The sequence below is a fragment of the Cryptomeria japonica genome, chromosome 5 (assembly GCF_030272615.1).
Source record: "Cryptomeria japonica chromosome 5, Sugi_1.0, whole genome shotgun sequence".
In the NCBI taxonomy this organism is placed as follows: Eukaryota; Viridiplantae; Streptophyta; class Pinopsida; order Cupressales; family Cupressaceae; genus Cryptomeria; species Cryptomeria japonica.
This window is the reverse complement of record NC_081409.1, coordinates 746988747-747015015: the sequence shown is the minus strand read 5'-3', so window position 1 is coordinate 747015015 and position 26269 is coordinate 746988747. Positions and strand designations below refer to the sequence as shown.

Genomic DNA, 26269 nt, shown 5'->3' with positions numbered 1-26269 from the left:
TAAGGCTGAATCACATGTCTGCAGATTAAAGAAAGCCCCATATGGACTGAAACAGGCCCCCAGAGCATGGTATGAAAGAATTGATCACTATCTCTTGGAATTAGGGTTTTCCAAGAATGAAGTAGATCCAAATCTCTACTACAAGGTAATCAATGGTGAATTATTAATTCTTATTCTTTATGTTGATGATCTACTAATCATAGGAGAGCATAATCGTATTTTTTGGTGTAAGAAAGAATTAGCCTCTGAGTTTGATATGAAGGATTTAGGAATTCTTCACTACTTCCTTGGATTGGAAGTTTGGCAGCAGGCAGAAGGTATAATCCTTAATCAAGGAAAATACACCATTGATATACTCGAGATTTGGAATGATGGATTGTAGATCCATGACCACACTTATGGAGACAAATCTGCACAAGCTAAAGGAAGCAACTGTAGAATCAGAGTTTGCAGATCCTACTCTCTATAGACAAATTATTAGATCTTTGATGTATTTGGTAAACATAAGACCTGATATATGTTATGTTGTTAATACACTAAGTCAGTTCATGTGTGAACCTAGGGAAATACATCTTGTTGTTGCAATGCATATTTTGAGATATCTTTGGGGAATTATTGGTTTTAGTCTGAAATCTAAACATGCAGACCTTGACCTACATGGATTCACTAATTCTAATTGGGCTGGAAGCATAGTTGACAGGAAAAGCACAACAGGATGTTGCTTCAGTTTAGGACCAAGAATGATCTCATGGATATGTAGAAAACAGTCTTTAGTTGCTCAGAGTTATATAGAAGTTGAATACATTGCAGCTTCCATGGGAGCAAGAGAAGCAGTGTGGCTCCGGAAATTGCTTGGACTGTTTGGTCAGCCCTTAAATCATACTGTCATCTATTGTGACAATCAGAGTTGCATCAAGCTTTCAATGAATCCAGTATTTCATGACAGGTCTAAACACATTGAGATTCCTTATCACTATGTTCGAGATATGGTGGAAAGGAATGTGATCCGACTGAATTATATTAGTACAGGTGATCAGATTGCAGACATTCTTACCAAGCCTCTCTCCAGGATCAAGATTGAACACTTTAGAAATAAACTTGGTATGGTTGAAAAAGTTATTTAATTTTGAGATAGAGTCTCATTTATTTTGATATACTAATATATTTAAGATGTTTAATGTGTAAACTCTTTTATTTGTCATGTGTGTGACTCCATGACTTCATGGGCCCTCCTGTGAACATTATTGAAGGGTGACGACTCTTCAATAATGAACACTTGTTTCAAATTGATATTGTAAGGTGATGATTTTACAATTATCAATTTATCTATCTTGATGGATATCATGTGACTTGATATCTATGGACATGTCAAGATAGCATATATCTATGAGACATTATGGTAGATATCAGTTGGTTGGTATCATTAAATAAACTATAATTATGATAGAGATCTTCATGGTGAATATTATGGACATAATATTCATGGACATGCCATGAATCATTATCAGTATGGTAGACATCATGTGACTTGATGCCAGTGCACATACATTACTTGATAACTATGAGTTATGGTGAGTATCATGAGACTTGATATTCATTGTTGAACCATATCTCTGGATATCACTATGGTGTGATATCTCTTCTCGTCACAATCAAAGGATGAATTGTGATGTTTTCTCTAACATGAAATGTGTCCTCCCTAGTTAAGAGGGAGTGTTAATTCATATAACGTCATTCGTACAATTTTATAATTCCGATACATTGATTACATGTTAACTATTAGTATGTATGCTAACAAATCAATAATAAAATCTAAACCGAATTATGATGTTTGACCGGTCACACCCTTTCATGTTAACGGGCTATGATAAGCGATTCATAATCGTGTTCCTCATGATCAGCGATGATCTTAAATTGTTATCAGGCTATGTTATTATCGGGCTGTATTAATATTGTTAACGGGCTGTTAATGGGTGATGAGTGGCACATAGGGAAGAGATGTGTCTTCCCACATGGGAGGACATATCTCTTCACTACTTAACCCCTCTTTCACATATATATAATGCACATACAATAAGGAGGAACACAATATTGAAATTGATAAGTGTTGTGCTTCCTTTCATTCACACTACTGCAGTTCAAATTTAATTCCAGACTATATCTTCATCTCTTCTATCCTCTTGATCACAGAACTTAAATAAACTTAACAAGTTTGTTATATGGAATTTTGCCAAAGTCTAGTTTTGTTTTAAACTTTAAACCTTACCTGAGAATATGAAAACCATTCAAATTATAAAAGAAAATGGAATAACTATTTGTGAAAGAAATCTCATAAAAATAGGCTAATTTAGCAGTTTGAGGTGTTTTTTTGTTCCAAAAGCATCTAATTCTCCTTTATCTACCTTATAATGGTATTACTGCCATACTTCTGTTTATTATTGAACAGCTTGATTAATATATTTGATATTAATCATCTTAATTGAGATTGAGGATTAGTGTTGCTTTTTTTTAATGTTATGTTATTTCAGGTGTGTGAGTTGAGTCGAACTCAGGGTCCTGAGGTGGGTTTGACCCTCTTTCAGCAAGTACCACATTTCAGAGTTCTTGTTTGTGGAGGCGATGGTACTGTGGGTTGGGTTCTTGATGCTATTGACAAACAAAATTATGAATCTCCTCCAGCTGTTGCTATACTTCCTGTAGGTACAGGCAATGACCTTGCAAGAGTCTTGTCTTGGGGAGGAGGCCTTGGTGCGGTAGAAAGACAGGGTGGATTAGGCATGGTTTTGCAACATGTAGAAAAGGCAGCTGTTACAATGCTTGACCGCTGGCGAGTAACTATAAGGGGAAGAAAGTCAAAGAAAGTGCAGAGCCTTGATACTAAAGTAAAATTTATGAACAATTACCTTGGTATGTTATTTTTATGCCTTTATTTTTCTTTTTCTTTTGTGTAATCTGAATTAATGTTTACTATAAACAGATTTTGTAAAATATGATGTATATTGTAAACAGGAATTGGATGTGATGCCAAGGTTGCTTTGGACATTCATTTGCTTCGAGAAGAAAGTCCAGAAAAATTTTATAATCAGGTATTTGACAGCTCACATGGAAGAAGCCTACAATGCTTCCATTATTTGTATTCAGTTATTTTATATACATTCTATAGTATCATAATGTTGATCTCACTTAGCAACAATTTAAGGCAGTATGAGGACTGCAATCAATTTTCACATCGACTATGAATAGTCCAAGGGTAGGAAGGAACTTGTTTAAGTTTGTGGCAATGGAGAATCTAAAAGAGATATTTGATGTTTTTACTAAGAAAATGATGTATAAGATGCAACCCCTAATGAGAAGAGCCATGGATACAAATTAGAAAAACTATGAAACTAGGAGATAAACCCTTGGGGAATGAGGTGTAACACTTCCACACCCCACCAGCTGCTCTGAGCTCCAAAGAAGCTTTAATTAACCTCTATATGGAATTTCAGAATATGATTTAGGGATAAAAGAGGATTTATATACATACCTAAGAAAGATTGAGGTAACCTCTAAGGTGTAATTTATTTTGATCTGGATAACTTAATGCTTGTCCATGCCAAATCTTGGAAATCATATGATTGGTGATCCCTGAAGTCTTAAATGACATTTGAAATTCCGTCCTTCCTGTGCCAAACCATCTTCACAGTTTGCCAAACATTCCTGCAGGTTATGTAAAAACATCCCTATGGTGTTCGTGAACATCTCTGTGGGTTCTAATGTTATACAATTTGAAGGTATTTGGAGCCCTGAACAACCAACAAAGTATTTTTATGTCATTAAGACCTCGTACACGTTCTTCCCTTGCATCATGTTGGGTTTTGTGACATAATTTTGAGTCAACCAATCCCTGCATATCATTTGGCACTCTTTGCTAGTTATTATGACTTGCCATGCTTCAAAGTTTCAGTAACTTGCTACAGTCATTCTCATGCATCAATGTAGTATCGTTCTTCTTTCTTTCCATCTTTAAATACTCACCTAGGGAATATTCCACAAACTAGTTGCCAACAAGTCTTGCCTCTACATAACATACAACTAAACAGTAAAAATTGAACTCCATACCCTGATTACTTATGCATAATTAGGCTTTGTACCGAGAGGTCCTTGGAATTAAATTGCTTCCCAATTGTTAACACGTCACTATTTACCATAGACAGCAAAGCAGCTTTGACAATAAGGGCATTTGAATATTATGAATGTTTGAGGCATATCGTGTCCAAGGCTCCAAGCAACATTCAGCAATTCCAACGTGGAGAATAGTCAAATAAAGCTTGAGATATTTTTAATAAATTTTGAAATATATTCTTGTTACTTAAAAGTTTTATCTCTTGGAGTTCCAAAATATATTATAATATGATTTTGTTCTCAATCAATCCGGTATCTTTGGAACAAATGTATTGTCAATTATTGCTTGTGCTGCTTTTAATAGCCTAGTTGTATAACTCCAGTTTTTTTTTTTTAAAGCTTATTATTTTATGAGACCACTTTATCTTCTTCCTTAATGATCCTAAACTGGGTGAAAAAACAAATATTTTCTGCTTTAGCTCCTATATACTTGGGCTTTGGGGCCCCTTACTTGTCTCTCAAAGAGTCATTCTAATGTGGTGAAAGAAGCTTATAAAAATCATTTTTTTTTGCATATAAGTACAATGCCAATAAAGCATCTGTTTGTTCTCTTAATCAATATTTTATTTTTTATAGGTATAATATATTTCCATTCAGGTTGACCTTTGGTTTAGACGCTGTGACTCAAGCGCATCTCTATCAAATTCATCAAGAACTTGTACCTGGTCTTATCCTTAAGTATACAACACACCTAGAATTAGATGTGGTAGTTTATCCTATTCAATATCTTAGGGATTTGAATCTGGGTTTTTTTTAGAAAAGCCTTTACGGTTTACCGTTTGAGCTCTTCCCAATTGACTTTAAAAGTTAAAGTTAACATTGGGCTAGGGCTTGTAGAAAACATGGTATGGGCATGGGTCTATAATATGGTTGCGCTAGATTCTACATTTTCGGTGCCCCCATGGCAATACGTAAGAGTGATACCAGGTCCATTTATTACCATAAGTTCAATTCCTACCTCAAGATGTCTCCTTTGGCCACTAAAAAGTACCTTTCTTGTTGGAATGGAATTTTTGTCTGTAGGTGAAACTCATCATTCCCTATCACTTGCCCCAAAGCTGTTGAGTCTTCTCTTCATCAATATCTATCATCGATCAATGATCTGGATTTTGTCAATCCTTTTTCTTTTTTTGCAACCCTATGCTGTTGATGCATTTTGTCTTTGTCAAGAGAAAATTTTCTTTCCATGCTTTGTCTTTTAAACTTCTGGCATTTGCTTCTATCAGCTTTCAAAATAATCTATTGGGAAAATTCAGTCTTTGCACAGACAAACTGGTCGCCTGGATTTGCACAAAAAGTGGGCCTACATCCTCCTTATACAAGAGCTACTTAAAAGACTACCATATTGCATTTCCCTCTGAAGGACTGTCTGAATACTGATGATTCTTGTGAAATGCAATACGCCTCTGAGGAGGCAAATTATGTTTCTTAAAAGTTGGAATTTGATTTGGAGTGAGTTTATTGCAGCTTCCATAGAAAATAATGAAACATGAAGAATGAGTTAAGGAGAACTGTCAATATGCCTGCTGTCCTTTTTTTTATAACTTTTCCCATTCTCTCTTTTACCTGCAAAAGGAACCCTCTTAACATTTTATTCGCTGCTTACTAGGTTACAATTAGATTATAAAATTAATGAGACGGAGGCATACAACTAGAAAATAATAAAATCAATGTGAGGGAGGTTTACTTCATATAGAATTTTTTTAGGGTTCCCCACTGTATCAGTTATATAATAACGTTTCCTTCTTTTAAACTCATTATTTTGGGGGCATATGTTTCTTTATAAAATTATTGTGTTTCCATATGTGACGATGCCTAACAACCATTAATAATCTTTCTTGAGAATAAATCAATAGACCAAGAGATAAAGGTTTTTTCTCAAAAAAGTGCAATTTAATTGGGAAAGAATATGTTTAGAGTTAGTGTGTTCAAAAAATGAGATAGTGTGTTTTTAAAAATAAAGAAGAGAAAAAGGGTACAATCAAAGTTTTATATTTTGAAACCATTGTTTTACAATTTAAAGGCAATTAAGTTGGCTTAACTCAATTTTTTTAGTGAAACTTTGCGGCTGGGCTAATATTTCAATTTTTTTGACAAAATGAGAAAAACTTGGGCTAGGGGGCTAGTTCTGATTGCTTGCGTTTATTGCTTTTGATGTATGCTCTAATATGACACACTATTTTGTAGGAATTGTTTAAAAAATGGTTGAACAGAGTTTCAGAATCGGAAGTGGCCCAAGAAATGTTTATGGCTGTTTTTGTGCTGCATTGATATTGAGAATTTTTTCTGTAAGTAAATCTCAAGTGATTGTTTATAGCGGCACAGTAAAAATATGTTATGCTTAGCTACCAAAGCTTGCAAAACAAGGAAAAAACTTTCATTAATTAAATAGTGTTATTGTTACACCAAATTTCATTATATTTTTATTGACTTTTCCTATTCTTCAATAAAGGTAAGGCGTAAGTGTGCAAAGTACTATATATGTGTTGGTGTGCCTATTGGTTTCAAACATTGGTCTTCAATCATCTTCCCAACTGATTGTTTCCATCCTTTTATGCTTTCATCAACATGAGAGCTTTTCAGTTCAAATTGTCAGTTGTTGCTTTATATGAGAACTTGGAATATTGTTTTAATAACTGTAGTATTTATTTTTAACATATCAATATGGAAGTGGTACAATATCTGATGATCTTTTTGTTGTGAGAGTTCTTGTATATGGGGGCAATAATCTTGCCTTCTAAACTGGCAAATTAGTATTTGCGAGTTATTGCACTATATGAAAATCTGGAGTGGTTTTTTAATTATGTATCAACAGAATGTGGTACATACAACAGAATGTGATGATCATTTTTTGTGACAGTTCTTGTGTATGAATGACATTTTTGAATCCTCCCTTTCTAAAATAAACATGTCAAATCTGAGATCTTGGACAGTCTGGTGGAGCACTACAAGAACCCTTCTGTCTTCAAAGCTTCTGAAATGTCTGTTTAAGCTGGACTAGTTTCCTCTGCCATTGGAAAATGTTTCCTAAAATGAGGAAACATTTCTTTCATTGTGGCTTTAGAATTTTATGAAAAATTTGCATTGCTGCGATTCTTATTTTTTGGTGTTTTAATTATGTAATATTAACTTGCTTTCTAACCTAATACACCTTTCTAACATTAGCCGTATAATTAAATAACTCAAAAACAAGAACCTGCCACACTTTTGACTAAAATGACAAGAAAAACAAGCAGTTAAAAGGAGAGCATTTTTTGATGACAATGAATTTAATATGCCTGAGTAGCCATGTGACTGGGCACAGTGGTACAGGACAGGATTGGGTGCCTGGTGCTTGCTTCATACATTTTTATCACAATCTAAGTTGGAATTCTGAATGTAACTTTGTTGTATCATTCATGTGTAAATTTGTTTTTACTTTTTCTTGATTTTTTCGTTTGTTTGTTATTCTTTTCTTGTTTACTCTGGTTTCTTCAGAGACTCGTTTTTTGACTTTATTCATAATTTGGTGCAATATAGCATTTTGGTTTTGTTAGCCTATTATAAAGTTATATATCTGCGTTGACTGACTCGAGAAAACAAATTTCAAAATTTGTTGTTCTACTACTTCTTATTTGAATATTTTAGCATGTTAGAAACTAAATGCTTCTTATTTCAATAGGTTTTATGTAGCTCATAAAGCTTCATAACCATGTGATGGATATCTGATTAATTGAGTATGTTTGTTAACTTTTTTGACATTCTCATCTTGATGTCTTGATGAAGCTGTCTAATCAAAGCATTACCTTAAGGCCTCTTGATTTATTCTCTTATGACATGGAATATTGCTGCAAATAGATCAACATATTCCATCTGATTAATATTACATTGCATGTTGTAAAATGTGAAAGCATAACCGGGAACAAGTTCGATATGTTCTATGAAGTTTATGAAGTAGGTTTTGTTATTGCTGCATGGTTTCTTGTTTTGATAAGAAAAGGTGTGTGACAAATGATTATTTTTAGTTTTGAAACTAGCACTGCAAAGGTTTTGTTCTTCAAACTAAATTTTTAGTGGTTGATGCAGTTTATGAACAAAATGTTGTATGCAAAAGAGGGTGCAAAGGACATCATGGATAGGACATGTGCAGACCTCCCTTGGCAAATTCGTCTCGAGGTTGATGGTGTGGAAATAGAGGTCCCTGAGGTAAATGCTGGTGACATATGACATCGGCATTGCTTTGTTGCTTGTGCTTTTGTGATTATTGAAATAAATACATTGTATATGTTTGCAGGACTCTGAAGGTGTCCTTGTAACAAATATTGGAAGTTACATGGGAGGTGTAGATTTGTGGCAGAATGAAGATGAGCATAGTGATGATTTTTATCCACAATCCATGCATGATAGGGTGCTTGAAGTTGTCAGTATTTGTGGAACATGGCACCTTGGAAAACTCCAGGTAATCTTCTGAATTAAAAGAATGATTTACTTAAGCATTGAATTTATTATTTAACATGTCATCATCCATTGAGTTACATAAACATTCTATATTGTGAATTACACATATCATTAATGCTTTTTCCTAGTTCATACTAGAATATCAAGGGAGAGCGTTTTTTTTTAAAATATAACAATAAAATTATAACAAGCCTTTTAAATTTTTTAATTTTCTCACTCGAATATTTTCTTATGAAATATAAAGCTCTACAGATAGCTGTTGAATGCAGGTGGACTATTTATTCTGTATATTTTGATTACACTAGAAATTTATCTAGTTATAAACTACAACTTAGAGCAAAGTTGCATGGACACGGATACGGATACAAATATAGAGACAGTATCGGATATGGATACAGCCATTTTTTATGATCCCCAATATGGATACAACTAGATACTACATTCATAAAAAACACATACACATATATTTAACACAATTTTTTATGTTATTAGAGGAGGATTTTCATTACTTCAAAAGCAATATAGACACATAATTGCTACATAAGTAGTTATAAGTTGACTTAACAATTTACAATATGTAAAAATAGTAGAGCTGCGTAGGAAGATAACCCAAAAAAATGGGTTGCTGAAATCGAAAAACATTTCATTTGTCTTTCTCATATGCTGTAGGTTTTGTTTATACAAAATATTTTTTTAAAAACAATTGCATGAATGAAATTTTTTAAATTAGATCACATGGTATTCATTTGTGGGAGTCGGATTTAAGTGCACTGCCATTCAGTTTAATCATCTAACTCCAATGATTATTGTACAAGAGATCTAAGTATGTTATGATCACAGTTAGCATCACAACATCAATTCCTTTTGTTTTTATTGTCGAAAAGAGTAATAAATATTGTCAATGAATACACTTTTTTGTGAGACTAAACTCATTTCAAACGGATAAAATCTCTCAACATTCATTGTTAGAGACCGCACACGCACACACACACACACACACACACACACACACACACACACACATATAGGCTTAAAAGCTCAGTTACCGGGTTTGCCGGTTTTGGCCTCCAAATGGGAACTGGGTCCGCGTTGGGTTCGCCTGGGTTCGGTCAGGGTTCACTATTTGGACTATGAGGAACCCAGAGAGAACCCACAGTCCAAATGGTGAACCTTGGCCAGACCCGGGCGAACCCATAGGCTCGGCCAGTCAAGTCACAAAAAAGTGACTTTTTCATATTAAAAAACTAATTTTTTTGCCTTTTTGGGGCTAAAAACCCTAATCCGCCCTTGCTAAATGCATTTAAGACCCAAAATATATATGCCAAATGCCAAATGATAACAAACCCAAATATAATATGGGTATAATATGGGGCATTTGGCATTGACACACACACACACACACACACACACACACACATGTATGGACGAACCCAACCCATGAACCCAAAAGGCAAAATATTTTTTCCCCAAACCCACGAATCGGGGCGAATCCGCTCTTGAACCCGAACTAATAACTTAGTTTAAAAGACATCAATCTCTTTGATTGTATGCATCGGAGATTAGTCTTTAATACGTAAGCAACTTATGCATAATTGTAAATTAGATTGTTGATGATCGAAAGTTGTTTTTTCTTTTTTCAGTACAATATACAATTTGGAAATTTAAGTATTTAATAAGAGTTATTTTATTCTTTGTGCTACATGATGGTAGTAGATGAAACAAAAAAATAATTAATGGGCTGTGCTTTTTGTATAAAGAAATAAAGGAATTATATTAATGCCCATGAAGGACCTGTTGTGACGTTTTCATAACATTCGCCCCATTACAAATGGGGACCCCTTTGTTTTTAGGCCCTTTTGGTCTTTTGGCTTTGTTTTTTGGGTCTTTTCGCAACAGTCTCTCCAGTCTCTTTGCTTTGCAGGTCTTTGTGGGGTTGAATTGTCAAGTTTGCGTTTCGTTTGAGTGATTTTGGTGAAGTCTAGGGTCTGTTTCGTCAATTTTAGGGGTTTAAGCTAGGGTTTTGGAAAATTGAACATGGAACTAGAATCAGGACCCTTAGAGGAGCCTCCCAATAAAATTTGAGCGAAAACGGAGCAACTTTCTATTTTTAGAAAGTTCCTAGTTTTTAGGGATTTTACTGAGCCTTGGAATTTCTTCATTATACCAAAAATCAAACTTACTATTTTTTAGTAATTTCTATTTTTAGTAAGTTTCTATTTATAGTAAGTCATTCCTGTGTCCTATTTTGGGGTCTAACGCTGACGTTCTGAAAGTCTCTATTTTTGGAAAGTTTATTTCTGAAAGGACCATTCAAGCAGGCAATGAAGATCAAGCATTCACGACTATTGATTCCGGAAAGTCAAAAAGCAGATAGGATAAAAAAAAACTGGCTATATGTTGGCATCCATTCTTGAAGTGGAAAGCTCGAAAAATTATCCAAGTCCAGGAGACACTTCAAAATCACAAATGTCACTTCAGTCTGAAGGAGATCAAAATTTTCTAAGCCTGGAAGATTGAAGGATGAATTTCCATGCTGGGGAGAAATTAACACATGAATTTGGAATAAGACACCAAATCCAACCGAATTCGGAATTCATAAAATTATGAAGAATCCTCCATCATGTGGTTTTAGTGCTCAGGTATGGAATTGGGCGTTAAATCCAAGTGCTCTTGGAAAAGTTGGAAAATCATGAATTTCTTGGCCATGCTCAAAATCTGCCCCAAGCCACAGTTCTGGTGCCAAAACAAGAGGTGCATGGAAATATGTTAAAGTGAAGAAATCCTTGCCTGGTGAAGATTAGCGCCCAAGACTGAGGATAGGCGCTAAAGTAGGGTGCCTTGGAATTCATTGAAAACCATAAAAATCCTCCTTCATAGCATTTTAGCGCCCAACAAGGCTCAAGGGCGCGACAAACTTGGGTGGTCATGGAGAATTGCAAAAAAGGTAAATTCCATGCCTTGTGAAGAATTGCGCCCTAGACCAAGGAGAGGTGCCAAATTAAGTTAAGAATGGAAAATGCGGAAAAGGATGAATTCCTTACCAGTGGAAATTCTGCCCAAGGAAGAATCAAGGCACCAAAATGCAAGGAGCATGGAAAAATGAAGAAAATGAAAATTCCTCCATCAAGGTGAAATTTCCACGCCCAGGCTAGAAGGTAAAAAAATTCGAAGGCGTGGAAATCAAAGGTTAAGGAAGAATTGAGAAATAAATTTCCCTTGAAAAATCCATTTTCGGGCATCAAAAATCATTCGAATTTCAAGATGATGATGGATTTGGATTCGTAGGAGAATTTTCTCTCTCCTGGACCTTGGAACTCAAATTTCAAAAAATTCCTAAAAAAAGGAAATGTGGCAATTTGATAAAAAAGCTTCCTCGGGACAAGATGAACTCAAAAAGCACAATTTTTCTTCCTCGAACAAATTTCAAAAATTTCTTCTCTAGTTCCGAAATGTGCCCAAGGTTGGAAGTAGAACATGAAAATCAAGGTTCAGGAAGGAAACCTCAAGTATTCAAAAACTCCTTCCTCGAGGAGGAAATGCGCCCAAGGTGAGGAATTCTAGAAAGTGGAAAAATTGACTAAGTGTTGGAAATTCCTTCATTTAGGATAGAATTCAATGAAAGTAAAAAAATGACTAAGTGTTGGAAATTCCTTAAGGATAAAATTCCAGGAAAGTGAAAAATTGACTGAGAGTTGGAAATTCCTTCCTTCAGGACATAATTCTTGGAAAATGTGAAATTTGGCTAAGGCTTGAAGGAATTCCTTCCTCAAGGGGTAAGGTAGAATCAAGGTCAAACTGAGGTTGTGGAGGAATTTTTCCTCTACATCAAAATTCCTTCACCATGGAGAAAATGTGCTCTAGGAAATGAATGGGCACCAAATGAAGGTAAGGAAGGAATTTTCCTTCCAAGATGAAATCCCTCAATGACATGAAAATTCCACCCAAGGAAGAAGATGAAAATTCCAAGGCAAGGAGGAAGGAATCAAAGATGAATTGAACAATAAATTTCCCTTGGTAAAATTTTTGAAAAAACCATTCTCGGGCATCAAATCACATCCAAATTTCAAAATCTTTTACAGATAGGAGAATTCTCCCCCTCCTTGACTTGAAACCCTAATTTGTGGAAAATTCCTAAAAATAGGAGATGGTGAAAATTGATGGAAAACCTTCTCCAAGCAAGGAAAGTTGAAGAGACTTCAAGAAAATTCTTCCTGAATCAAATTTTCTCTCTCCAACAATTCTAGATGTGTAGGAGTGGATATACGACGACGGGGTCCACTTGCATTGCAAGGATCTATTGCACGCATGGCAGTATGGTGGCACATTCATTGCTGGAATATTTGACCAAATGGCGACCCAGTCATTGCATGTTGAATTTATGGTAGATTCTTTTTGCATGCAGTCGCCGCATGTGGAAATGATGGAGCATTTATGACATAATGGGGTGATTTTTGCATGGATGAATATTCAACGCATGTTGGGCGAATTTGAAAGAGGTGGTGCATTTATTGCGCAATGGATGCTATTTTGGGTACTTTTGAATTAATTGTACATGGACTTAGTAGGTATTAATTACCGATTCCCACCTTGTTGCATCTTGAATGGGGAATCTTCTAAGGTGAAACCCTAATTAGGGTTTTGCATGTAATCATGGCCCGTGGCCTATATAAAGGGGTGACCCCCTCATTTGTAAGAAGAGGAAGCCTTGAATGAAATTGTTGTGATAATTTTTGAGATAATAACAGTGAAACATTGTTCTTTGATGGTGTCCACTTAAGTTATTTTTCAAAGCTTGCATGGTTTCACCTTCCTCACTTAGAGTAGAATTTTATTTTCTCAGTAGTTATATAAAGTGCTTTGATTTCAATGGAGAATGTAATGGCATCTGATGAATTTCCATGGTTCATACTTTTTGCATCTTGCTGATTGTAAGTTGCAGTGTAAAACTTGTGCTAAGTTCGGTTGTGGACTATCGTTTGGATTGCGTCGTTTTGGGTATTCAAATGCACTTTCTCGATTTGAAAATCCTTCAACATCCTCAAAAGATTGCACCGGTTTTTGCGGAGTTGTAGTTAAACTTGGCGAAGCAGAGCTTGGTTTATTTGGAATTTGTCCACCAAAGCATTAACTGATGATATCACTGCCCTTAGGAGTAGATTTAGGCCTTTCTAAACCTTTCCCCTTTATTTTCAGTTCATTTTAGTTCGTTCAAAGCAGAAGCATCATCAAATTGCTATATCTGATGATGAAGTTCCAGCCACAGTCAAGAAGTGAAAAAATGATCCAAATGTAAGGCCCCTTGGATTACCAGCAATCACATCAGCCAACTGAGTCACACCCATATCATAAAGGAACCTTGGAGTCGATTGTGAGTGAAGTGATAGTTAGGCAACTTTATTCTGTGTTCGATGTAGTCATAAAAAACATGTCAACAAGACCCAGGCAGGGCTCAAGTAAGGTACATTAGCTAATCGTGTTAAATAAAACATAAAATAAGAAGTAATGCGTCAAAACTTAAACTAGAAGGAAAGCTAAATAAATTAAGTGGGTCGACTCTAAACAAGCTTGTATGTAGTATGTACAAAAGCATTAATTGTGAGAGGAAATCCCTTGTCAAAGAAATCTACTGAAGGAGAACAAGGATCGATTTTCCAATATTGTTAGACGTTTTACTTTGATTTACTTGGCCAGTGTTCTCACAGTGCTTGCACAGCTGTGACAGCATTAGATCTAAACCTGTGCAAGTATAGAGATCAGCGTGGAGTAGACATAGTTATGTACAAAAAGAATGGCCAGTTTTGTAGGACATGCTAGTCTTCTTTGACATTAGCAACCATTTAACTATTTGAGACTTGATTGAGTTGTTGATGTAACTTAGTCTCAACCAATTTGATTGGGAGTTGTTAGGCTGGGTTTATCAATTAGTCAAATTGGTTGATTGATCAGTCAAACTGGGTGTCACTCCAGTGAGTTGTAAGACAAATTGAGTGTTACTCTAGTGAGTTTAAGCTTAATTTGGCACCTCATCTAATTTCTCTTAGTTAACTTGTCTATTTAGAGTGCGCATATTTTGTAATTCCCTCACATTTTAGTTTTGAGCTAGTTCAGTGTATTCTTTTCAGATTTAATGAGAAGACATCTGGTTGCAGGTTTTGAGTTCAATACAGGGTATTTGCTGTTCATATTTTCTGCAGTATGTGCTCGTGGATTAGCATGTTTGGAGATATTTTTGGTTGAGGTTTTCATGTACCCATCACCTCTTTAACAAGCATTAGTGGTGCTACAGAATTAAGCAGCAAAAATTGTCTCTAGATGATAATAGGCAAATATTATATTTCTTTAGACAATGATCTGCAAAAATTCCTTTCCTTGAGCTTCAATTAGCCATAATCAACACTGTAACTAGAAGAAGACAACCCAACAGCAGAAAAGACTATTTCTTACACCTGAAGCCACCATTGCTCTAAAACAATCATTACCTGCAAGCTCAACTTAAGATATAAAACTCCTAGATGGTTGGCCATAAAATACTTCCCATGAGCTGCAATATAACAACAAGCCCTCAATAATCGCCAACAGTGGAACAAATCCTCTCAGCCCATATGCTCTTAAATTTTAATTGCATAAAATGGTCAAATACCCTGAACCAAAATGACAAAACATGTTCGCTGCTGCCCTGGGAGAAATCCCATAATGATATTCTTGAAATAGATTAAGGCTGCATATAATTTAAGCAACACTCCAATCCTTTCTAGGAATTAGGCAAATGGCAATAAATGTTTTATAGTGGAAACTTGATCCACTCCAATCTCTCTCTCTCTCTCTTCTCTCTCTCTCTCTACACACACACACAGATGTAGTCAATGTTTTCTCCCCCATGGTTAGATTATTTTCTCTCCAAAAGCTTTTCAACTTTAAGCCAACTTATCAACCAACTGATGAAAACTGTGTGTCTTTAGTTGATTACTTGCTTGCAATGGCTCCAAATAGGTTGATAATGTGGGAAAAAAAATGCTTTTATAAAGGTTGTAATATATATATCAATTTTCCACCAGCAATATCAACGTCATGTTTGATTGCCCAAATTTTGAAAGCTAAATTTAGTAAAATATTTTACCTGCGCAAATTTTGAAAGCTAAATTTAGTAAAATATTTTACCCTCATTTTTAAGTACTTATTCAAATCTTTTCAACTTGGTCTTGCGATTTCTAATTTTCATGCCATTTGTTGTGTTGGAATCCTGGTTCCACCCTCTTTTCTATCTTATGCTTTTTGACTATGTTATTTTATCAAATCAATCTATATATATATATATATATATATATATTGTTGATAATGAGCTACTATGAGTCTGAATACACATACAGGATTAAGATATCTGCCAAGGTTTCAGTTTGGCCTATGACCATTTAAGAAGATGAAATCAACAACCAATGAAAGGAGGTCTAAATAAGTGGCGACCCCCTTTTTATCCCAAATTGGTATGACAGCTAGCAAGCAATAAGGTATGGTTGCTCATTACATATCATCAACTTCTTATGAAGGTATCGTCTTTCTTTACAGAGTATGGTGGTCAAGACACACTAATAGATCCCTTGATGTGTACGCCAGCCAAATACAGCAATAATACTATTTCCCTATGCTGTACAGCAAAGCAAGATTTAAGGAAGTAAACTCTAAAATATATTGTAGTCCCTTTATAGAAGATATAAGCAACAACATTTGGTACAGCTGCAGCAACGAGCTTGTACGGCTAGGAGTATTGATTGGTACAGCCAACAATAACATTCGAATTTGCCTCCAAAATAGTAAGAGAATTTAATCTTCTGAAATCTCTCTGAACTAAATATATGAAATCTTCAAGCTTATTGAAAATCCCAACTATAATCTGTAACTGGAATACTATAACGGATAACCTTTCTGCACAAATATGACTCTTTTTGGAGAGTAGTCAACTATGCTATAACCTTTCTACACAAATATGAATCTTGAGTGCAACTACGTCAACTGGAAACCAAAAGGATTTTCATCCTCCAGTGTGGAAATGAACAAAATGCCCAAGCTCTAAGATAGGGTTTGATAACAATAACAAAATGGATACCTTTTTTCCTTAAAAATTAAATATTTACCCCTTTAAATTTCATTTATGCTTTCCCACCTAAAATAATTTCTGAAGGTGGTCAAAAATACTTCTTTAATTTAATATTTCATTAGGCCCACATTCAAGAAATAATAATAGTACTTAAGTCGACCCTTTATTATAAAATAATGTTACTGGACCACTCAAATATAATTCCCTTAATAGTAACTAAGTCGTCCCTTTATTAAAATTATAAAATAGTGTTACTGGACCACTCAAATATTATTATTAATTTATTTCCCTAGCTTTAACCCTTAGCCTATGGTAAATAGGAAATGGGTTATGGGTCTCTTAGATAAATTTGGGTCTCCTAGATAATTTCACTTTGAAAAGGGGACATGACGCAATTGCTTAATGTCTGGTAATCTGCTGCATGTTACTTTTGTTACTTGATTTTGATTGATCAGTGATGTGCACTCACATCTGATGATGAAGGTTTTGGTCTTATATAAAAAATATCGATGTTTATGTCACAGGTGGGTCTTTCTCGTGCACGGAGGCTTGCACAGGGGCGGCTGATCAGGATCCACACATTTTCTTCTTTTCCTGTGCAGATTGATGGAGAGCCATGGGTTCAACCACCCTGTATTTTAGAAATAGCACATCATGGACAGGTATATCTTTCTTTTTAAAAGATTTTATATCCCTTATTTTGGGGTATCACATACTGTATAACCAAAGATTGATGTTTTATAACCCATATTTGCTCCTGAAAAATGCAAAAACAAACTGAATCAATAGCTGGGCATCATATATATGATGCCCACTTAGAGTTGGTCCTACTTTTGGGTTCATAAATTTTTTGTAAGAATTTATTGCAAACCCGTAAATATATTTGGTACTTAGTTAAAGTTTCACAAAGGGCCTCCAAAAAAGCCAGGCAGCATTGTTTATTACATTTACAAATTACATTTGAATAATAATGAGGGAGTATTGTATACTTGTGCCCTTTTGTGCAATATCCTTTGCCAATTTATTTAAGAAAACAAGGAATTTGTTTATGAAGAATTTTAAGCAATATTTAACACACTTGAACTGGTAATACTGGAACTTTTTTTTAAAGATTTCTAACAAGATTTATATATATATATATATATTGTATTTTAAGCTTGGGGATTGAACCATTACATGCCACCTATCATTTCAAACCACCCAATACAAACTCAGAAACTTACAAGAAAAAGTATTTCGCTATATATATATATATATTCTCCCAGACAGAGTTGCTGTTGCAGACACTCAAGAATTTCAATCCTAGGCATGCAGATGATGCTGGTAAAGAGATCGCAGCCCCTGGAAGACTTCAATCCCTGGCGATTTATACCAGACCCTCAATATTACAGCTGTGATTGAGTTATTTCTGCCTGCACCAGTCTGATTATCTGCAATTGAAGCTGATAATTGCTGCCGTTCTGATGGTTGTTCTCAGACTGTGGAATGCATTATCTGGGTTTGAGGAATGAATGCCAAAATCGCTGTAAACTCTCCTTATTCTCACAGCGCTAACCTTATATCATGAGTCACAGCCTTCCTTGCTTGATTTCACCATGAAATATGCCTCCACTGGGCTTGCGTTCCGTCCAGACCAGACAATACAGGGGTTTTGTCCTGTGCAAAAGCTGACTTGCAGATCACTGCTAATCAATGGAGAAAACAGATCTTCATCATAATGCAGAACAATAACATCAAACCCCTTTTTATAATGTGCAAATGAACCTTCCAGAAATTGATGCTTCTAGATAATTCTTTTTGAGTCGACTTAGGCATTTAATGAATAGTTAATAATTATTAAATATCCCACCATGGTGCCCACCTAGTCATTTAATGTTGTTATTAAAAGTAGCCCCTTTTTAACAGTGTTCCACGGGCGTTGGGGACGGGGGGACGAGGGGGACGCGTTTCCGGGACGGGGGGACCAAGGGCCTAAATTGGGGGACAGCGGGGGGGACGGCGGCGGGGGGGTGGTGGGGTGGTGGTGCTCATATATATACATATAGTACTTGAAAAACTAGTTTTGAAAAGATGTATAACAGTATAAGAATTAGATTTCAAATGAAACTATAGGAAATACCAAGATTACTTAGATTAGTGATATGTAACTAATTGCTAAAAGTAAATAAAATTTGACAAATGAAATTGTCAAATTGGAGATTTCTCATTTCTATCATATGAATATCGAAAAAGGAAAACGAAAAATATGAATATCTGATGCCATTGCAAAGTCTATAATAATAAAGATGATTACATGATTCATCATTACAATGAGTAGCCAAATACAAATACGTGTAGCAATAGCATTACAAAAGAGACGAGTCAAATACAAAATGACAAAACTGAAAAGTGAAAACTCAAACTGTAGCTAATGGAGGCCTCTAATCATCTGCGAACTCCTCCTCACTGGAACTGCTGGACTCCTGAGGATCAAGGTCCCTCAAGCTCACACCAACTAGCCCTGCATCTGAAGTGGTAGGATCATCCTCATCAATCTGTGAAGGCTCCTCTGGCTCTACATCCCATCATGCTGCTGGACTCTCCTTGTACATAAGTGTCTTGCGGTCAATGAGACGCAAAGCACTGTGTACAACCACAAGCTTCTCTGCTCTCTTAGAGGTAAGTCTGTTCCTCTTAAGAGAGTGGATGAAGCTATATGTAGACCAGTTCCTCTCAGCAGCTGAAGAACTGGAAACCTGGGATAGCAGACAGATGGCTAGAGTGGTGGTCAAAGATTTCGGGCCATGACAAGTCCACCACAAAAGTGGGTCCTCCTGTGCCATAGTGTCTATATCCATCTTTGCCGCATCTGAATAACCTCTAAGAGTGGCAAATCTTCCCCACTCAGTGCGCATTGTGTCGGCATCTCTGGAATCAAACATCTTCTCTATGCACCTAAAGAAACCCGCCTTCACCTCATCATCCTCAATCGGTGTCATTCCACCCGGTCTAGCCTTGTACCACTTAGGATTCAAGGCAAAGGCAGCCATATGCAAAGGAGTGTTCAACTTGTCCCATCTACTCTGAATGATAGGCCGAATTTGCTCATTGTAGAATGCTAGAGAGGGGTCCTTCACTCGCACAACAACCCTCATCTGGTCAAGCATAGAGTCAATGCACTCATACACCTCTCCAAGGTTAGGTGCATCCCCATCCCCATATCTGATCACCTGGAATATTGGAGAAATGATGGAGACAATGTATTTCGCATCAGTCCAAAACACATCACTCTTCACTATCTCCTTCACCCTTCTCCCCTGCTCTATCTTGGCCTCAGCCCACCTATTCCACTCATTAGTCATAACCATGAGTTGCAATGCCTCTTGCAACTCAATCATTCTCTCCAAGAGAATGAAATAGGATGCATATCTAGTCTCAACTGGTTTCAAGAACTCCTCCTTCGCGAAGGTCCTGAAGAGTGCATGTGAAGTGTGGTGGTTGCAGATAAACATCTGCACATTTCTCGCATCGGTGACCACTCCTCTAATCCAGTCAATCTTCCCCATGTCCTTGAGTGCATTGTTCATGGCATGCACACAACATGGGGTCCACCAAATGTGTCTATAGGCTGCCTCAACGAGTCTCCCTGCTGCTCTACACACATAGGCTGCATCTGTCACTACTTGGTCCACATTTTGTGGCCCAACCTCCTCAATAGCCTCCCTGAGGACCTGAAACTGGAAATCAGCATCTTTACGATGCCCTGTACAATCAACTACTCTAAGGAAGTATGGGCCCTCTGCACATGTGACCATGACGTTGATGAGTGGACGATGGCTAATGTTCGTCCACCCATCCATAACTATGCTGCACCCCGATGCCGCCCAACATGCCTTCATCTTCTCCATCAAAATATTGATCTTGGAATAGCTTTTATCCAAGATCGAGGTCCTCATTTTCGTCTCCCCTGGTGGCACATAAGATGGTCCTCCCTTGGCCACCATATCCATCATCTTCCTATAATATGGAGACCGTGTAACATGAAATGGAATGCCATTGGCAAAGAAGAAATTGCCAATGGATTCATCTATCTCATCTCTCAGCTGCACATTAAACATATCAGCAATGGGGTTGTGTTGACGTGTATTTTGTACGCAATCATACACAGAATAAAATACCCAAGGGTACCTTATCCTCTTTTGAATAAAGTCTCTGATTGCTGAAGATGTCGCAAAAAAGGATCAATTAGGGTGACTCCAATGTTCTTTTATGTAGGGTCTCTACGTGTGGATAAGCACCAGTGGTCGTTGTGATTGCTGTTTCATCAAGGGGCCTTACGTTTCCGAAATAGAATTTCCTATACTAACAAATTCTCAAAAAAGATCAAAAGAGTAGGGCTTGCAAGAGATAAATTCTAATCTAATCCTAAGAATGACTTAATGTGGACAGGACTTGGCAAGATTCTACCAACTTCAATATTGCCATAAAATAACAACTCAACTGAAATTGATGCGATCTTCTAAGGTAACAAATGATCTTTCAATTCATCAAGGATCATAGATACTACCACAAAGGCACATATCCAAAGTTCAATGACGATTGAAGGTTTAGGTTATTCAAGTTTCTCCAGTTGACCACGCAAGGCGTTCCTACAATCAGCAAGAAGCTAGTGGTTTGGAAAGTGAATCTCACCAAAGATCAAGCCCAACACTTAGTCCTTCAAACTTAAACATTACTTTGACTGAGAATGATTCAAGAAAGTAAACAACCATGAAGATAACCACAAGAATTGCAATAAAACACCATAACTTCAATATTTTATTGATCTCAAAGCCATCATAAACAACAATTGTTTGAAATTCCTTCTTCAAAGCTCAATCTTGCTACAAAGTAATTTGCTCTTATCTAATTGCTAATCTCTAATCTCTCTCTAATTCTCTAATATCTCATGACAAAAGGAAAAGGAGTGAGGGTATATATAGCATCCTCAATTACAATGAACGGTCCAGATCAGAAAGAAGATCAATGGCCAAGATTATGACACCTAAACCCTAATTAGGGTTTATTACAAATAGTTCCCCTTTTATTGAACAATATTAAATGCATAGCCAAATATTAAATTTGGCACAAAAATCTAGGAAACATAGACCAATGACAATTAAGGTGCCATGTCATCTATAACAACCTTTCTTCTAGAATCTTATTCCCTTTCCAATGCTCCTTTTTAGCATATGCAATGAATCTAGATACGATTCCTTCGATCTCAGCAATTGGAATCTCGGGAAGATTCCTCATTCGTTCCTCCAAGTGGATGACCTGATCGAAAGCCTTGAGAAGAGCAGCGTCCCATTCAGGTTCAAGTTCTTTGATCTTCTCGATCAGGGGCATAGTAGCAAACATCTGGTCCTGTTGCTCATCTGTGATAACATTCGCATCTTTGCAAAAGATGACCTTGACCCTTTCTTCCAATTCTTGTAAATCCACATCTGTCTCAACTTCGATCCTCCTGCCAAGAATAGTACATAATACCTCAAACACTCTATCCTGGATCGGATGGATGACCTCCTCAACATGATTGCATTTGGTACTAATGTCCTCGAAGAGAACCTCCTTCATCTGGGGTAAGGTTGACCACTGAAGTAAACTATGCGGTCCTCCATCCACTATCTTTTCTTGTGCTAGGACCTTCCTTGATGTTTGTCTGATTACTTGCAGGACAGGAATGATAACATCTTTAGTATGAGCAAAGGCAGCTACCGTTATCATTAGGTTGTGGATGATCTCAAGAACCTGGATAGCTCGGTGAATGGTCTGCATCATTCTTGTTGCAAATTCAATAGCAACTGTATGGGATTTGTCAATCCAAGAGCTCATAAGCTGGACCAAACTCCTGACTCTCTCTGCCTCACCAACTGATTCAAGGGGAAGTGCCTGCACAGGAGATACTGCTGGATCCTGACGTCCCAAAGGCTGATTGAGATGGCTAAAGTAACCTCTCCATGCACCGACCTCTCTCTCAAGCTTTCTATTTTTCTCCATTTTTTCCCTAAGCTTGTCTTTTAGTGCTTCAAACGAATCGGTGGCCTCATCCAGTGTCTGCTCGGCTGTGAATGGACCAAGCTCAAATGTCTCTACATCATATTCCTCTGCGAGGATCTCACCTTCATACTTGTCCACTGCCGGTGTAGCTATCTGCAACTTCCTGGATCCTGTCTCATCTCTGATCATCTTGGACATCTTAGTAGCCTTCCTCTTTTCTGTCACTTCCTGAGAATTTCCAACAAGGCTCTCTAAATCAATCACTTTATCTTCGTCCTCGATCACAATCACCCTTGTTAGTCTCTCCTTTAACCAATCTGGGATGGCAGATCTTGTTTCTCTAACCTGTATCTCCTTAGGCAACGTTTCTTCTTCTCTGAGAGGAGATGTCACTTCGTTATCGTTCTTGTCTTCATGTAGCTCATTAACTTGGAGAGATCGACTTGGTGATCTTTGAGGTGCCTGTCCTTCTTCCTGTTTATCGTTCTGTACCATTGATTCCATAGACTCCTCCATTTCAAGTGCCCTCTTCTCTCGTCGAGAAGATGTGTCGGATGAACGATCTCGGTTGGCCTCTTGCTTCTTCTTGGAGGACTCTCTTTTCTCAGGTCTCTCTTTCCTCTTTGATCCTCTAGGATGAGGATTACCCTCACTTACGCTTCGAAGGTTGCCTTCACTTGTGCTTCTGGGATTAGGATTACCTTCACTTACACTTTCTCCTCCTTCTGCTGGTCTTTCCTCCAAAATAAAAGTCATAGATATGCCCTGCTCTCTCAACTTTTGATGTTGCACATCAACCCATCTGCGAGTACAAGACAAAACTGGAGCCATCAAAGCATCTAGATCCACAATCTCGAGTTCATTCCAATCTAGCCTCACTGCTTTGCTTTCTCGGTCATAAGATGATTGGAGATGTCTGCCACTGTCCTGAGCTTGGTCGGCCACTCTGTAAATTTTGCATTTCCTGATGAAGTCTAAAGGCAATCTGGAATGCATCTTTCTTTTCACTTCAAGATCATCTGAGAGATTCATCACAAAGTCTTCTATCTGAAACTCATGCTTGTATTTTCTACCGACTGTCTCCTCTATATACCCATAAGGATCAAAGCTCTCTCTCATGGCAAAGAATGAAAATGAATATAAAGCTAACTCCTTCTCTGCATCATCCATGGCTAGAGCATTAGGACATACCTCAACTGAATTCCCTAATATGATAGGCATAGGAACTCCATTTCCATGTCTGTGTCTGAATGCCTTTGCATAAGCTGCCAACTGTCTAGTTACCTCAAGTAACACTATTTTGTCTGTCGGATATCTCGGCAACATGTATGGAGGTGAAGGACATCCATGAACTCTAATATATGTAAATTTCGAAAATTGGATAAACCAAGCACCGTACCTCTTTACAAGCTCTTGTGCATCCTGAGATAGCCGATTGTGAATTCCGCCTTGCAATGTCCTAGTGATGTTCATAGTGAAGGTATCATTGACTAACTTGTAGTCACTTCCTGGCGGATGATGCAAGTGAACATAGGAATCACAAACTCTGACCTCCCCGGGCCCTCTTCCAATCACTCCTCTGTGAGGTAGTCCTGCATATTCAAAGCTCCTGATCAAGGCATATATGATGTATGAACTCATGTGGAAGGACTTGGTAGCCTTCAGTCTCCTTAACTGTACGTCCAAGCAATGGCTAATCATTCTAGCCCAATGAATTGTTCCTTTTCCCTGAACTATCACTTGGATGAAGTAGAACATCCACTTCTCAAAATAGAAGGTTTGAGGAGCCCCTGTGACTCGGTTGAGTAGTGTTATTAAATCTCTGTACTCCTCCTGGAAGTCGATCCTATGTGGTGTGTTTGGAATCTTGCTCAGGCGAGGACGACTCTTGAGTAACCAATTCTTATTGATGATGCTTAGGCAAGTGTCTGGATCATCTTCGTACATGGACCTGGCTCCTTCTAAGCTTTTGTAGATCATATCTCTATGCTCCAGAAGATGGAAAGATTCACTTATAGCCTCCTCTGAAAGGTAAGCCAAAGTGTTTCCCTCCTTGGACACGATCGATCTTGACTCTGGATCATAATGGCAAGCACACTCGATCATCAATTCATGGCACTGGATTGCTGGAGGGAAGCCGGCCGCCTTAATGATGCCACTTTCAATTATTCTTCTTGCAACAGGTGATGGTTTGCCAATGTAAGGGACCTCTCGAAACTTCTTCGTACTGAAGTTTCCTAAGTTGGTATCTCCAATGTTGCTCCATTTCGACACGATCTTGGTCTCCGATTCTTCATTCTTTTGATCTTCCCTCAAGAGAGCTGGACGACTGGTAGATGCTCCTGCCTTCGGGGTCGCCATCGTAACACCTACACAACATTTCATAATAACTAATAAGTAATAGATTTTGCAATATAGAAGTATAGATTAGATTAAAGATTGAATTTAGGAAACCTCATGATAAGTCTTTGAGTTATCATTTCCTAAATACGATTGAGATACTGGAAATTCAAAATTTCAAAATTCAAAATTCAAGATTGAGACTAGGACGATTTTTAAAATTCAAAATTGGACAAGGGGAATCTTCGCCATACCTCACTTTGAGAGCTAACTCTAAGAAAGAACGTAAAATTAAGGAAGTTCGCCTAGGCAAAACGAAGATTGAAGTCTTCAACGTGAGCTTGTTCTAGCAAATGCGCCTTCCTTATTAACTCCACCACCTTTGGGATCTTCAACGCTTGAGGGAAAATTCGCTCCACTTCCCACCACTAGTAAAATTCGCACTCTTCCTTGGATTAAAATTCGCTCCCTCTATTGCTTCTCCAAAATCGCATGTGAATGAATGATTAAATGATGATTTAAAATGCTTCAAGGTACCCCTTCTTATATAGGCGCTCACCTCTTTACTTGCCCATAGGCCGACTTTGAAATAAGGCAAATAATAACAAAATTTAAATAAAAAGGAGGCCGACTTTTGGAAATAAACATTAAAATAGAACCCAAGCACTCTCTTTTTTATTTAATTTAATAATTAATTAATTTAAACGCCTTCATAATTAATAGTTTCGATTTTAAAAAAGGCTAAATTAATTAATTAAATGCCTTATGTGCTATTTTAAATGCCAATTTAATTAAATATTTCAAGTTTTATCGAATTTTAGCATTTAATGCAATTCGAAAATATTGGCGCCTAACCATTGGAGGAATTTGGGACATTAACCAATATCGCTCTGGTCCCTGGGAGAGGGACAGGAGCACCCATGCATTTTGGATCGATTTTCACGTTCAAAGTCACTTCCTTTACGTCCAAATTGGCATTTTAATTGGGAACCTTGAGCTTGATCTATTTGATCTTTTGAACGAATGCCTCTTTGAACCATTTTCGCCCTGGTCCTTGATTGAAGGACAGGAGCGATTTTTGCTTTTCTTCCTTGGTCTTTGTCTTTTAAATCATCAAATCAATTTGCAGGGTAAGGAGTGATCATCCTTGTTTGTCTTGCGCATGTTTAACTCGTCCTTTGTAAAGCAAACTCGATATTCAAGTGATTTTCACCCTGG

The 26269-nt window shown here is 37.0% G+C and overlaps 1 protein-coding gene across 6 annotated transcripts in view; it reads left to right on the top strand.

Moving 5' to 3' along the window:
* LOC131064111 (diacylglycerol kinase 1) overlaps positions 1 to 26269 on the top strand; it is a 76763-nt gene that overhangs the window by 33352 nt on the left and 17142 nt on the right. For all 6 annotated transcript variants that reach the window (XM_057998134.2, XM_057998133.2, XM_057998135.2 and 3 more), the window contains 5 exons: positions 2529 to 2907; positions 3010 to 3086; positions 8230 to 8349; positions 8438 to 8602; positions 17218 to 17355. In XM_057998134.2, the coding sequence (XP_057854117.2) occupies positions 2529 to 2907; positions 3010 to 3086; positions 8230 to 8349; positions 8438 to 8602; positions 17218 to 17355 (879 nt within the window). The remainder of the gene's footprint in view (positions 1 to 2528; positions 2908 to 3009; positions 3087 to 8229; positions 8350 to 8437; positions 8603 to 17217; positions 17356 to 26269) is intronic.